Below are 13,692 nucleotides of genomic sequence, written 5' to 3'. Positions count from 1 at the left end.
AGAAGCCATAGGGTCCTTAAGTGTCTCCTGGAGGAGGAGGGTGGCCTACTCTCAGAACGGCCAGTCTGCAGGGTGTCCTGACAGAGACAGAGAAGTGCCCCAGGGGACACTGAGGAGCCGGGCTGGGGCAGGAAGCGTCTTATGCGCCCCCATGGCTGCTCCTCTCCATTCTCCCCCAGCCAGGCTCTGAACCCCCATCATCTCCTGCAGTCCCAACTCCTCCTAGCTTCCCCCCAACCCTGTGTGTGTGGCTCAGGCTGAGCTATCTGGGTAAATGTGGGGTGCCCTGGGGCTCACCTACACTTAGGGGCTTTTCTCCAGGGCCAAGAGCTGAGGCTGTCTCAAAATCCCCAGCCACATCATCTGTTCCCAAAGGACCCGAGAGTCTCCTCTGGACAGGTAAGCAGCTGTGGCCGGGCCCCAGTGGTGGGATGGGAGGCTGGGCGCCTACCACCGACTCGCCTGCAGCTGCATTAGAAGCGGTTGGGGAGGCTCGTGGCCCCTCTGTTCCCTCCCCACCTTGGCCAGCAGTGCCAGGGGCCCCCAGCTCCATGGAGCCTTGTCCACTGCTCCCAGGGCTCAGATGCACCCACAGGTCAGTGACACCAGAGTTTGGAGGTGCAGGGGGCTATTCCATGGTCCTTCCAGCTGGGAGGGAGAGGGGACGTGAGAACACCATGTTTGCTGTCGCTGAAAACCACCTGGGGCTGGTACCTGGGAGAGGTGCCCACTCCAGGTCCAGGTCCTAAAGAGTCGAGACACACCCTCACCAGACCCGACCCTCACTCTTCCCCTCCAGGTGCTAGGGGGCCCTCCTCAGCCACACAGGTCACTTCTAAGCAGAGGCGCCCCAGCGAGGTGCTGGTAGCCAGGATGTCCACCCAGAACATCCACCCTTTGAAACCTGCCACCCTGAGCCTGCCACCTGGGGTCCCTGACTCCCCAGGCCGCCAGCGTCGCCACACACTCCCCGCCAGCGAGTTCCGCTGCCTCAGCCCCGAGGATGCCACCAGCGTGTTTGAGATTGAGAGGGAAGGTGGGTGGCCCCTGCACAGGCACTGGGCCTCTGGTCAGCTCTGGTCTAGGGACCCTGCAGAGAGAAGACCCTTACATCCCAGATCCCACGCTAACCTCCTGTTGTTTGGAGGCTGGGTCCTTGGAATGTCAGACTGTGTGTGCGTGCTGTGGTGTTTGTGTGTATGTGTGTGCACATGTGCATCTGTGTTTTATGTGCGCATGCATGTTTGTGTGCATGCATACTCGTGCAATGTGTGTTGTGTGTACATGTGCACATGATGTATGCATGTGTACTTGTGCATGTATGTTGTATGTGTACATGTGCACAGTGTCTGTGCATGTGTGCTTGTGCACATTCACTATGCACACATGCATGTGGTGTGTTTGTGTGCATGTGTTATATGTGCACATGTGCCTGTGGTGTTTGCATGCATGTATACTTGCACGTTATGTGTGCACGTGGTGTTTCTGTACATATGTTGTGTGTGCACATGTGCATGTGGTGTGTGCATGTGTATATGCACTTGTGCACATGTGTGGCGTGTGTGCATCTTCAGGATGAGGAGATGGGGAAAACAGCAGCCCTGAATCTTTTGCTTCCCTGTGGGTGAGGGTTGGGGTGGGAGACCCAAAGTGGACACTGCATGGGTGTGGGCTCAGTGAGCAGTGGGTCATGCGTGTGTCCCCCCCACACAGCCTTCATTTCTGTCTCGGGTGTCTGCCCCCTATACCTGGACGAGATCCGGCATTTCCTGACACTGTGTCCAGAGCTGTCCCTGGGCTGGTTCGAGGAGGGCCGCCTTGTGGCCTTCATCATCGGCTCACTGTGGGACGAGGAGAGACTCACTCAGGTGAGGCAGGCAGGGCAGCAACGTGTACTCCCTGAAGGCCTCCGGGAAGCCACTGCCGTCAGTCCACAGCTCCTCATGGCACACAGCAGCCACCCGGATGGGGGCTGAGAATGTTCCCTCTGAAACCAGAGATGAGCCCATCACGGCCCCCTCCCAGGTCAAGAGGGCTGATCCCTTTGGGGTCTCGAAGCCCCTCATGAAGGCTCTTCCATGGGCTGGGGGTGGGAGGGAGCCCGGGTTGCAGGCAGTCAGGGTGAGGGGGTGGACGGTGTCTGCAGAGATGACCTGGACACCGTCCCTCACTCACCCCCAGGAGTCGCTGACGCTGCACAGGCCTGGGGGCCGCACAGCACACCTGCACGTGCTGGCTGTGCACAGCACCTTCCGGCAGCAGGGCAAAGGCTCCCTCCTCTTGTCGCGCTACCTGCGGTACCTGGGCAGCCAGCCGGCCGTGCGCCGCGCCATGCTCATGTGTGAGGACGCCTTGGTGCCCTTCTATGAGAAGTTCGGCTTCCAGGCCATGGGCCCATGCGCCATCACTGTGGGCTCGCTGGCCTTCACCGAGCTTCAATGCAGCCTACGTGGCCACGCCTTCCTACGCAGGAACAGTGGCTGCTGAGCCACCCGCCACCTGGCCACCTCTGCCCTGGCCCCACCCCACTCAGCACAGAGGCACGCAGGGTGGGAAGACAGGTGAACGGAGACTAGAGGACAGAGTAGCCCATCCTGAGCCCTGGCTACAGTCCAGAGCAGGGAGGGCGTGTCCTCCAGTCTGTCCTCACGAGCCCCTCGAAGACACGCTGCTCTCTAAACTGTGCCCGAGATGCAGCTGGGTTTGGTGAATCGGAGGCAGTTGGAAGCACTGGCAGATGCTCGTGGCAGGGGGTGGGAAAAGGGCTTAGCACCAGGGCAGTGTCCTCGAGGGAGCAGCTTGACGCTGGCTACCCCCTCCCCCAGCCAGTGACCTGCACGATGTCAGCTTTGGAGCAGGGAAGTGCTGGGCTAGTTTTTCACCCCACCCTTGGTGGTCCTGTGCACCAACCCTCACCCCCAATAAAGGAGTTGTGCCCCTGTGGTCTCCCTGGTGTGGTGTGGTCTGTGGGGCAGGCGTGGTGTCAGAAGTGCGGTTTGGCCTCCCCTAATGAAGTGAATGGCATAGTGCCTAAGGCACTTGACTGCTAACCAGAAGGCTGGCGGTTCAAACCCACCAGCCACTCCTCAGAAGGAAGGTTGGGCAACCTACTTCCGTACTGATACTGCCTGGGAAGCCCAAGGAGGGGTCGCTATGAGTCAGGTCCAACTCGACGGCACATAACAACAACAATGAAGTAAATGCAGAACCGCTGAGCTTTCTCTCTGATGCCATCTTGGCCAGTGCCCCCCTCCCCCCGCCCAGCTGGTTCCCTCAAGGCCCTTGAGCAAAGGCAGTGCAGGCTGGGGGTGGGGACTCCGGGGTCTGAGCATTCATCCCAGTCCTCTCAAGGGACCCCTTGAGGTCCTCCATGACGAGGGACCTACATTCAGTTTCCAGCCCCACCAAATCCCACAGAGTCCCACACCATCCCAGGGGCCAAGCCAGCGCCCCGACCCCGACCCTCGAAAGCCCCAACTCCCCTTCTAGGCCAGGCCTCAGAATCAGAACACGACACACTGCCCTTCCCATAAAGAACATTTAATGCCCCCCAGACACCATCCGTACAAAGTTAGCGTTACTGTGGAAATCACCAACGTGTCATCAACTGGTGGACGGACAAACAGAAGAACAGACCTGCCTGAGGTTCTCTCTGGAGACCCGAGAGCAGGTCCGCGGGCAGCCGGCTGTCCCCCTGCCTGGGGGGCAAGTGAGGTAGCAGGCCTTGGGGTGGCAGCCTCAGAACAGCAGCCCGTGGGAGAGCAGAACACTGATGGTACCCTGAGGACAGATCAGGGACGGGGTGCGGGAACCCCTCCCACCCCCATTTTAGGGGTAAAGACCCTGCTTGCTAAATGCTCTTGGCAGCCCAGCCCACGGCCAAAGCCGCTCCCACACAGCCCAGCACCGGTGCCCGAGCGTTGCTCAGAGGCCGTGATGAACGCAGGCCGGGCTCCCAGGGCCGTGGAGCGGAGGAGCAGCAAGGCGCTCCTCACGGACGCAGTGACTGGGTGGGAACCTGGGGCCCAGATGGCTGCCCAGTCTGAGGCCGTCCCAGGCCCAGCGAGGGGGCAGCCGTGCCCCGAGGAAGGGCACTACTCACAGCAGTGGCAGGAGAAGGCACTAGCAGAGGCTGAGCTGGAAGAACGTAGCAGCCTCAGGACCCGGAAGAAAGAACCTGCCCCAGAGGTGGCCCCAAAGCTGGGGGGTGGGAAGGGAGGGTGGGCGTGTGGTCGGAGCTGGCAAGAACCAGGAGCTCTGGGCATCCCCCCAGCCTGGGCCAGGGACACACAGCCTGAGGAAGGCGGACTCCACTCCCCTGTGACCTGCCCATCTAGGCCCTCTCCCCTGGAGTGACGGGCCCTGCCCCTATTGGGGGTCTTGGGGGTGGGGTGGAGCCAGCCAGCAGTCACCGCTCTGAGCGTGGTGGCTGGAGCCTGGCCGGCCCGGCTTGTCAGTGCAGCACTTGGTCCAGCTCGTACTTCTCGCAGAAGCGGCCGGTGAAGGGGAAGCAGGTGAGGTACTCAACCCAGGGCCAGTTGATGGGATAGACATAGAGCCAGATGACCAGGGAGGCGAAGAGGCCGGCGAAGACCAGCAGGGACACCAGGATGAAGGCGCGCTTGCGGTACTTGTCACTGGTGCCGAAGGTGATGTAGGGCAGGAAGGCAAAGGCCAGCAGCAGGCCGCTGAGGAAGCCGAAGATGTGGGCGATGTTGTCGATCCACGGCAGCAGGCCACACACGAACAGGAAGAGCACGATGGCCGACAGGTTCAGGAAGGCCTTCCAGGGCCGCTCCAGTAGCTGCCAGCTCTGCAGCAGCTCGACGAAGAGGCAGGCCAGGAGGCCGAACTGCGAGCCGGCCGGGCCCACCTGAGGGCAGGGGCTGCGTCAGTCCAGGGGCCGGGGAGGGGTCCTGCCTGTGAGCAGCCCCCTCAGGAGCACACACCCTGAAGCTGAGGGGGCGGGGGTCTAAGGGTGTGGCTGGGCTGCAGCCGGGCCTGCTGTGTCCATCCTTCCGGGAAACACTGCCCACCTGTGTGGACCTAGTGCAGGCCAAGCCAATCCAGCCAGCCGAGCCTGCTCTGATAGGAGGGTGGGGACGAGCACTGAGCAAGCAAAGGTAAGGCCAAACCGGTCAGACTGCACCGGGCTTCCGTTTGGGAAAGAAGTTTTGCAAACAGATAGTGGTGGAGGTTGCAAGCATCTTGAACACAACTAACGTCACTGAGTTATGCACTTAGAAATGGCCAAAATGGCCCGTCTTGTGTTTAAATATTTTGCCACAGTAAACATAAGAAAACGGCTTGCTATAGGTCAAGAAGAGTAGCCAAACACTGGCGTTTCACATTGCTCAACCTACAGCCATATATAGGAGCTCTGGTGGTGCGGTGGTCGTGCACTCAGCTGCAAACCAAAAGGTCAGAGGTTCGAACCCACCAGGTGCTCCTTGAGACAAAGAAGAGGCAGTCTGCTCCTGAAAAGATTTTAGCCTAGGAAACCCTGCCCTCCAGGTGGCTGAGTCTGAATCAACTTGATAAACCAAAAAAAAACCAAACTCACTGCCGTCAAGTCGGATCCGACTCATAGAGACCCCTCCTTGGGTTTCCGAGGTGGTATTGGTATGGAAGTAGATTGCCCAGTCTTCCTTCCAAGGAGAGGCTGGTGGATTTGAACCGCCAGCCTTCTGGTTAGCAGTCAAATGCCTTAGGTACTGTGCCACTAGAGCTCCTGAACCAGCTTGATAGCAGTGTTTTTTCTTATAACTGTGTAAGGTGCTGTCAGGCAGCGGTCATGGATGTGAACAGAAATACAGCAGAGTAAAGAGACAGTTGGGGGCAGTGGTCAGGGGAGAATGTTTTGGGGTGACGTCTGAGCACAGGGGCAGTTGTCAGGGATCTCGGTGACTCAGGAGCACTGGTTGTTCCCTCTCTGGGGATGAAAGGACTAGTCAATAAGCCCCTGGCTTCGTGTCCATCCGTGGTGACCCGATGGGATCGCAGTGGGTGGGTGTGTTCTGGGCAGAGCCCACAGTGGGCAGGCAGGGGCAGCACAGGCCCCAGTCAGCAGAGCCTCAGCCGAGCCGGCCTCCCCACTGGGCCTCCCCACGGGCCATGAAGTCCCCCGTCCCCGTCCCCCTACCTCTGCCCGGTACGGCAGGAAGATGGCGCTGGCGAGGTTGCCCGTGATGCCACTGAGGATGAAAATGATGGCGATGCGGTGCCAGCCAGCCAGCTTCTCCAGGTCCCGCAGGATGGTCATTTGGAAGATCACGGACACCAGGCAGTGCACCACGCTGGGGTGGGGACACGCCAGGTATGGGCCTTCCTGCGCTGAGCCATGGCCACTGCCAGCACCGGGGTGTGTCGGCGGTGCCCTGGCCTGGGGGCCCTGCCTGGGGGGTCCAGGAGTGGCCACCAAGCGTCCCCACGGCAGAGGGTGGCAAGAGGAGCCTCTTACCCGGCATGCAGGAACAGCGACAGCCAGAGCCGGTAGAACTGATCGGGGACCTCAGGGTTGAGGAAGGGAAGCAGCCCACACACCTCGTCCAAGCAGTGTACCTGCGGGTGGGGCCCGCGGTCAGCACCCCTGGGAGGCGAGTGCCCAAGCCTGACCCCGTCGTGGCCGCCCTGGCTTCTCGAGCCCCTTGCTTCCTACCTAGGACCACCCCTCCGCCCAGACCCTGGCTCACCTGGGAGCAGAGTGTAGCTTCTTCATGGAAATAGCCATGCATGAACTCACAGTACTCCCGGGTGGTGATCTCACAGCTGGGCAGGCAAAGAAGTGGGGAGCATCAGGCCCTGAGGCCCTCCCGCCTCTGCCCCGCCCCAGCCAACACCTGGCCGCAGCAGGTACTCCTGGCAGGACGTAGGGCCCCTCCGCAGCTCCAGGAAGCTCCCCTGCAGGCTGCTCACGGCCCAGGTGGTCCCAGGTGAGCTGGGGGCTCGGCCTGGTTGGGGGCGCAGGGGGAGGGGGAGGAGCAGGGCCCCAGAGAGCCCCTGGGGTGGGACCACGGCTCACCTGCCCTTGGTACCGATACAGCAGGGACGACCCTTGATCTTGCAATCCATGTGTAACAGGCCCGTGTGATTGCTCCTGGCCTGCTCCGTGCAGATCTGCGGGGCAGCATCAGCGGCAGGGTGGCCCAGGCAGCAGGTCAGTGGCCTGTCCCACTCCCCAAGACCACTGCCCACCCAGAGCACTCACTGGCCACTTGGTGATGTCATCTGGCCAGATGTGAGCACCGCTGGAGGCCGGCTCCTCACAGGTTCTGGCGGCCGAGATCAGAGGGGTGAAGTGAAGGGCTACGATCCCCACCCTGCCTCACCCACCAGTCAATGTACAGGGGTGTGTGTGGTACAGTGTGACGAGATACCCGGCCCTGTCCTCTCTGAGAACCTGGGGCAGCCACTCCGGGGCCTGTAGACTGCACCTGGGGTCCTGGTGACACACAGCCCCCGACGTCCGCCTCTGGCCCTGGTCAGACTTGTCCATGGGAGGCCCAGTGTCATCTTGCCACTTGACGAAAGTGGCCAAAGTCTCCTGGAGGATGAAGAAGGGCTGGTCATGCCAGGATAAGGTCACCCTGTCTGATGGGCAGGGGACGCCCCCAGGACAGGACTCAGGCCCAGCTCTCAGACCCATCCCCACAGCCCCCAGACACTCCAGAGACCCCATTTTGCTTCTCTGGCAGTGGCCCCCATGCCATCTTGCACCTGGCCATGGTGGATGCGTGCAGGGCTGGACAAGGCAGAGAGCGAGAGAGGCAGGGACGTGGTCACTGCCCTGAAGAGCCCCGACCCCAACAGGAGACGAGACCCCCAAGACCTCGCCCCGGGCCTGGAGAGGCAGCGCCCGCACCGAGCAGTCCTTGCGCTCGGTCTGGATGCAGCCCGAGTGGTCGTTCTGCACGCAGCAGCCAGAGTCCCGCTCCAGCTCCCGCTCCCGCTGCACCAGCTGCTCGATCTGCTGGTCCTTCCGGATGCAGGGGGAGAACTTGGCGCCCAGGTGGATCAGGTCAATCTGGGGGAGGAGAGGGTAGGAGTGGCCCCGGCCCCTGCACATCTCCCCTGGTCGCGGTGGTCACGGGGTGGACAGCCCAGCCCGGCAAGGGTGTGAGGCAGAGAGGGCCCTCACCGAGCCGGGGCCGATCCAGAAGTTCTCCTGCTGGGTGTACTTCACGCTCTCATAAACACCCTTGTTCCTCAGAACCTGCAGCGGACGGAGAGGAGCATGGGCACGGCAAGAACCCTGGGCACCAGGGGCGGGAGGGGCCGCGAGGAGGCCTGGAGCCATCCAGGAAGTCCACCAGCCCTGGGTGCAGCAGGGCCCTTGTGGAGGGAAGGGGCCTCGGGGCAGCAGGAGGCAGGGCACTTCCCTGTCCCAGGTACCACCCGCGGGACCGAGCCAGGAGGAGTGGGATGAACCCTGAGTGTGCCCTGCTCGGCGGCTGAGACGCTCAGCCTCTGGGGAGGCGTGGAGCCCGAGTCCGCAGCCCACTCACCAACTGGGTGGTGACGTGCTGGGCAAAGCCCATGGGGGCGATGCCGTAAGTGCAGATCACCAGCAGCGTGACGATGACGTGGACGAAAGTCAGCCAGTAGGTGAAGTATGGCCTGTGGGGGCCCAGCTCGCTTTTAAACAGTCCTCTGTGTCATCAAACCCTGCGAAGGTCCCACTGCCCTGGGGACGGAATCCAGAACCCTCCCGCCGGCTGCAGGGCTGTGCTGCACCCGAATGCACCCTCTTCTCGCCCGGCTCCGGGAGTGCACCCGTTCCTTCCCGCGGCAGGGTCTCTGTGTTATTCTCTTTGTCCCCGACACTCTCCTGCTCCTCCCGACTGCACCCTCCCCACCAGCTGGTCACCTCTCCCACCCTCCTCTCTGCAGCGGTCACCACACCTGTCACTGCCCCCACCTGTCACGACCCCCACTTGTCGTGACCTCGTGGCTGCCACGACCCCCCACCTGCCACAACTCTCCTCCTGTCATGACCTCCCACCTGTCACGCCCCCCCGCCTGCCACTACCTGTTTGCAATTTTGGGCCCCATGTCTATCAGGCTGCTACAAACTGCACCCTCTGTGAGAGTCAGCCTTCACCCCAATCTTCTGCTTCCCCTGGGTGTCATGTATCTCCTGACTTCTGTCTCACAGTCCCAGCTTATAACTGTCCCTCAGGCCCACCCTGCCCCCCGTCCCATTCGGTTCCTCCCAGAGCCTGCACACAGCAGTACTCGATGGGTGCTTGCTGACTGCATCTGGGAGCCGCTCACCGGTGGCTGTCGAAGCTTTCCAGCTGCTTTTGCACGGTGCTGCTGATGCTGCGGCGGTAGCTCCGGTTCAGCCAGTTGCCCACCATGCCCAGGCCGTAGTGCCGCTTCTTCCGGTCAAAGGCAAAGTGCTTCACCTTGGAGGCAATGCGCTTGCCGCGCCTGGTCGCAGGAGCCAGGGCACGGCCATACTCCTTCCTGTTGGAAGGGCGGTTACTGGTCCCAGCACTCTCCCTACACACCCCACGCCCCAGCCAGGGGCTCAGGCCGGGGCTGGGGGCCACAAGGAGGTGAGAGGAGCCCCCAGGCTGGGCCCTAGCTGGGATACGGAGTGAAGTGGCCAGCAGCCTGGCACCAGGGCAGGCAGTGCCCTGCCATGCCGCCTCGCTCTGTCTGGAAAAGGGACCCTGACCCCCAGCACTCACACAGGGATCTGCACGCCGTCGGGAGAGACCGGAGAGGCCGAATGTGGGATCCCTCGGAAGTAGTTGGCCGACAGTGGGGGCGATTCAAACACATCATCAGGCATGGAACACATTTCTTCCTGGGGGTATGGGAGGGGGACACAAAAGCAGACGGTGTAAGGAACCACCAACCCAAACACAGCTCCTGCCACCCCGACTCAGCCCAGGACGAGGCGGAGGTGAGAGCCCCATGCCCACCAGCCATGAGACTGACTTATCAACTAGTACCCCACCTCACCCCAAATCCTTGCCTGGCCCAGACAGAAAGAAGGGCTGGGTGGCTCCATGCAATAGCACTCCCCATCCCCCAACCCTGGGATCTTTCAGGGGCTCCACGCTGACTGCAACCGAGGACAAGGTCACCTCTCCCAGCTCCTCGGCCACCCAACCCGTCCCCGAGGGCCCACACCCCATGCTTGCCTTACTAAAAAACGAGGAGTCGAAGGTGTCTGCCCCGTCGACCACGTCCTCGTCCAGGAAACTGGGGTAGGCGAAGCTGCGCTTGACCACCCGCTGCTGCTGGCCAGCGGCGTCCAGCACCGAGCGCCCCTGGCGTGGGACAGAGGACCCCGGATCCAGGCTCTGAGCCTTCTGACATCTAAGGGGTCATCAAGCCCCACCCCCCTGGGTGGGGGGATCCTGCCCAAAGCCTGGGAGTCCAGGAAGGAGCCCCCTGAGAGCTCCCCCACTGGCCCTGAATGCACCATACACCGTGCCCTGGTGCATCTGCTCCCTGGTGACCCCTTGCCCCTCTGGCTTAAGCAGTTGGTGCCCCACCACTCCAAGTACCTCCCAGGCTAGCTCTGGGTGTCCTGTACCCAAACTCCCAGGCTCAGTCACCCTACTCATCTGGAATCCCTGGCCGAGCACTCCAGGCCGTGCACCCCACAATGCTCCCTGGAGTCACCCCTCACTCAAAGGACATCAAACCTCCAACTGCTGTCCCCCAAGCACCCCTCTCCCAGCTCCAGGCCTAAACACATACCATTCCCTCTGCTCAGAATGCTGTTCCCTCTCTGCCTTTCCTGAACTGTTTCTTCCTTTTTGGGGCTCAGTGATGCCTCCCCTGATGGGAGCACCTCTCCGCAGACAGATGGGGACATCCTCCTCCAGGCAGCCCTCACCGCTGCCCCGGGGCTGGGAGCTTGGCCCCAGCAGTGACCCTGGCTGGGCAGAGGGGAGGCTGCTCACCTTGAGGAGGGCAGCAGCAGCCTGAAAGCTCATGTGAGCCACGGAAATCCTCTTGCGGCGGGGCAGGTGGGAGTAGCCAGAGCGGGTGCTGGTGAAGGAGGTGAGGGACAGGACGCCCGGGGTCAGCGGTGGGTGTGGGCCGTGGGGCCGGTCCACCTCGTCAGGGTGGCGGAAGGCCCGGCCCCGGGCCAGCGGGTCCACAATCTGCAAGGGGCAGAGGCTGTGAGTGGCGCCCCTGTGGGCCCTGGGTAAAGCCACCTGCCGCCCCTCCGGCCCCTGGGTGGCCCACCTTGGGCATCTTGCAGGGTTTGGGGGACTCGGTGCCCTGGAAGGAAGGCACTTCCTGGCTGGGCAGCTCCAGGTCACGCTGGCATGAGGCCTTCAGCTTGCCGTAGCGCACGCTGCAATGGTGCAGGCTTTTTCGTTGCCAGGTCTGCCGCTTCCCGTCCCAGTCGTCGCTGACCCCAAACCACTGGGCCGTGCCCCTGTGAGAACAGAGACACAGAGCGTGTGTGCACAAGCATAACTGTGCACCTGCGGGGGCGAACGTGTTTGTGAGAGCGGGATAAGGTGTGTGTGCCCGTGTGCACGCAGGAAGTGACACCTGATAGGCATGTTCCTTTATGTGCGTGCAGGGGAGTGCTGTGAAAAGGTGTTAATGGCCCAGTGACCCTGTGTGCATGCAGGAAATGACATCAGTGTGATGATCATGAGTGTCCTCACGTGCATGCAAGGAAGTGACATCTGTGATACGTGCTTGTGCCCTCGTGTGCACATGGAATGGACGTGGGAGCATGGCCATGCATGTACACATGCGTGTGCACATAGGGCAGTGGGAGGTGAAGCTCAGCCTTCCCTTGAGCCCTCGGGTTAGGAACCCAATGACCACGTGAACGGAGGTAGAATAAAGTACAGAACATGAGGGCCAGGCAGGGGAGGCCCCAGGAAGCCAGCCTGAGAGCCAACAGTCCACCCTGAGGTCCCTGAACCTGGACCCTCCCGGCCCCACACTGTGACTTTCTGCAAGACACACACCCTTCAGGGCCTCCGCTTCCCCGCCTGCAGCACGGTGGGAGATTCTGAAGCTTGGCCCCTGCTCCCTCAGGAGGGCAGCACAGACTACAGGGCTGCGGGGGGCTGGGGGCCGGTGGGGGACTCACTTGCGGATACTCTGAGATAGGGAAGCCTGGCGGCGGAAGCCGGGGCGCTTCTCGGAGCTGCTCCCTGCCCATTGTCCCCGAGGCTCCTGCAGGCTGACACTCTTCAAGTAGGCGGGATTCTTGGGCCTCTGCGGGAGGTGGGAGGCAGGTCAGGGCAGCAGGCCCCTGTAGGGATGCAGCCCTGGGCTGGTGCTTCTTTGGCCTCCCAATGTTAACACCCGCAAGAACAGGCCTCGAGCCCGCCGTACTCCCCCTTTTCAAAGGGGAAACCAGTTAGTCAGTGCCTTTGGGCCCAGCCTGGCAGGAATTCCTTAAGCCCTGCCCAGTGACCCTGCATGGCCTCTTGCCATTGTCGCCTGGTTTGGCATGTTCGAAAGCGCTCTTGGGATGAGCGGGTGGCATGACACAGCTCCCCTTATGTCCCAGGCCACGTGGGAAGCCCACGCTGCGTGGGGCTGTGCTCAATGAGCTCTTTATGAAGCTCTCGTGCAGACGGGCACCGATTCACCGTCATCCTACCACAGCAGCCGGGAGCTGCCAAGGCAGGCCACCAGTGCTGAGAGCCACCACCCCACTCACCCAAGTCACGGGCAGCCACATCCCTCAGAAGCACCCGAGGTCCCAAGCCCGCTGCCACCGAGGCGGGTACAGAGACCTGTGCTCCACAGGGCCCTCCTGGCTACAATCTTCACAGAAGCAAGTCACCAGGTCCTCCCCACACAGGACTGGCAGGTGGGCCTGAACCGCCAACCTTCAGGTTCACAGCCAGCTGCAGACCATACGCACCACGCAGCCCCAGGTTCTCTCAGAAGAGGGCCTGCCATTACGTGGACCAGCCAGTGCCAGGCTGAATCAGCGAGGCCTTCCTCAAGGACAGTATTCTCTCTGGTCCCTTGGCCACCACGAGACTAGCTCCCGAGCTCTGGGTCTCCCTCCCGGTGATGTTTCAGACCCAGGAATGTGTCAAGGGCTGCAAGCAGCTGCAGTTCAGGAAATGAAACCGCTAAGGAGGTGTGTCTCAGTGGCACCTGTGGCTGGTAGCAGGGCTGCAAAGCCCCAGGGTGGCCCTTACCTCGGGCAGCATGCTGTCCTGCTCACTAGGGGCCTGGGTCTCAAGTGGCGGGATGGTGATGGACAGGTTGGGCGGTTTCCGGCTCTGCAGGCGGCTGCTGGACAAGGAGGAGACGCTCCCGCCATTCTTGTCGGCAGAGGCCATGGTGGGCGGGGAAGCAGGGGCGCTGCAGGGAGGTAGGAGCATGGGCATGGGTATACCGGAACCAGCCCAGACTGAGAACCAACTCCAAAGACTATGACTTAACACTGGGACACCCTACCTATCTCAGCTCTGTAGTGCTGTTATAATAAATACCACAAGGGGGTGGCTTTCACAAACAGAAATGGGGCAGAGATGGAATTTGGGCTAGGTGGTGCTATGGATTGAATCATGTGCTCCACAAGTCTGTGTCATAGATCTTAACCCCTATACCTATGAATATAATCCCACTTGGGAACAAGGTTTTCCTTGTTAGGTTCGTGAGACCGTATTGGCATAAAGTGTGTCTTAAGCCAGTCACCTTTGGGATATAGAATGAGCACACAGAACACAG

The 13,692-nt window shown here is 61.5% G+C and overlaps 2 protein-coding genes across 2 annotated transcripts; one reads left to right on the top strand and one right to left on the bottom strand.

The window, feature by feature from the left end:
- The first annotated feature begins 870 nt into the window (after nt 1-870).
- Nucleotides 871-2,487, top strand: AANAT (aralkylamine N-acetyltransferase). Its single transcript, XM_007959622.1, has 3 exons — nt 871-1,036; nt 1,714-1,868; nt 2,182-2,487. Exons 1-3 carry the CDS (start codon nt 874-876, stop codon nt 2,485-2,487), a joined length of 624 nt encoding a protein of 207 aa, XP_007957813.1. The 5' UTR covers nt 871-873.
- Nucleotides 2,488-4,453: 1,966 nt separating this feature from the next.
- Nucleotides 4,454-13,301, bottom strand: RHBDF2 (rhomboid 5 homolog 2). The gene is made up of 17 exons (XM_007959621.2): nt 13,158-13,301; nt 12,086-12,213; nt 11,215-11,410; nt 10,926-11,129; nt 10,155-10,283; nt 9,696-9,814; nt 9,274-9,468; nt 8,505-8,616; nt 8,138-8,212; nt 7,862-8,023; nt 7,434-7,543; nt 7,208-7,271; nt 7,022-7,116; nt 6,693-6,768; nt 6,461-6,561; nt 6,143-6,296; nt 4,454-4,873 (listed from the first exon to the last, which is right to left on the bottom strand). Exons 1-17 carry the CDS (start codon nt 13,299-13,301, stop codon nt 4,454-4,456), a joined length of 2,484 nt encoding a protein of 827 aa, XP_007957812.1.
- Nucleotides 13,302-13,692: the final 391 nt, after the last annotated feature.

This window comes from Orycteropus afer, unplaced genomic scaffold (assembly GCF_000298275.1).
Source record: "Orycteropus afer afer isolate SDZICR_OR568_19922 unplaced genomic scaffold, OryAfe1.0 scaffold00018, whole genome shotgun sequence".
Taxonomy (NCBI): domain Eukaryota; kingdom Metazoa; phylum Chordata; class Mammalia; order Tubulidentata; family Orycteropodidae; genus Orycteropus; species Orycteropus afer.
Note: the sequence above shows the minus strand (reverse complement) of the source record. Positions and strands in the feature narration are given on the sequence as shown.

Coding starts and splice junctions, on each gene's coding strand:
- AANAT (XM_007959622.1), top strand. CDS start 874: ATGTCCACCCAGAACATCCACCCTTTGAAACCTGCCACCCTGAGCCTG. Junction 1,037..1,713: donor GTTTGAGATTGAGAGGGAAG/GTGGGTGGCCCC, acceptor CCCCCCACACAG/CCTTCATTTCTGTCTCGGGT. Junction 1,869..2,181: donor ACGAGGAGAGACTCACTCAG/GTGAGGCAGGCA, acceptor ACTCACCCCCAG/GAGTCGCTGACGCTGCACAG.
- RHBDF2 (XM_007959621.2), bottom strand. CDS start 13,301: ATGGCCTCTGCCGACAAGAATGGCGGGAGCGTCTCCTCCTTGTCCAGC. Junction 10,284..10,925: donor CTGCTGCTGCCCTCCTCAAG/GTGAGCAGCCTC, acceptor GTCCCACGCCAG/GGGCGCTCGGTGCTGGACGC. Junction 7,272..7,433: donor GTGTGTCACCAGGACCCCAG/GTGCAGTCTACA, acceptor CTCGGCCGCCAG/AACCTGTGAGGAGCCGGCCT.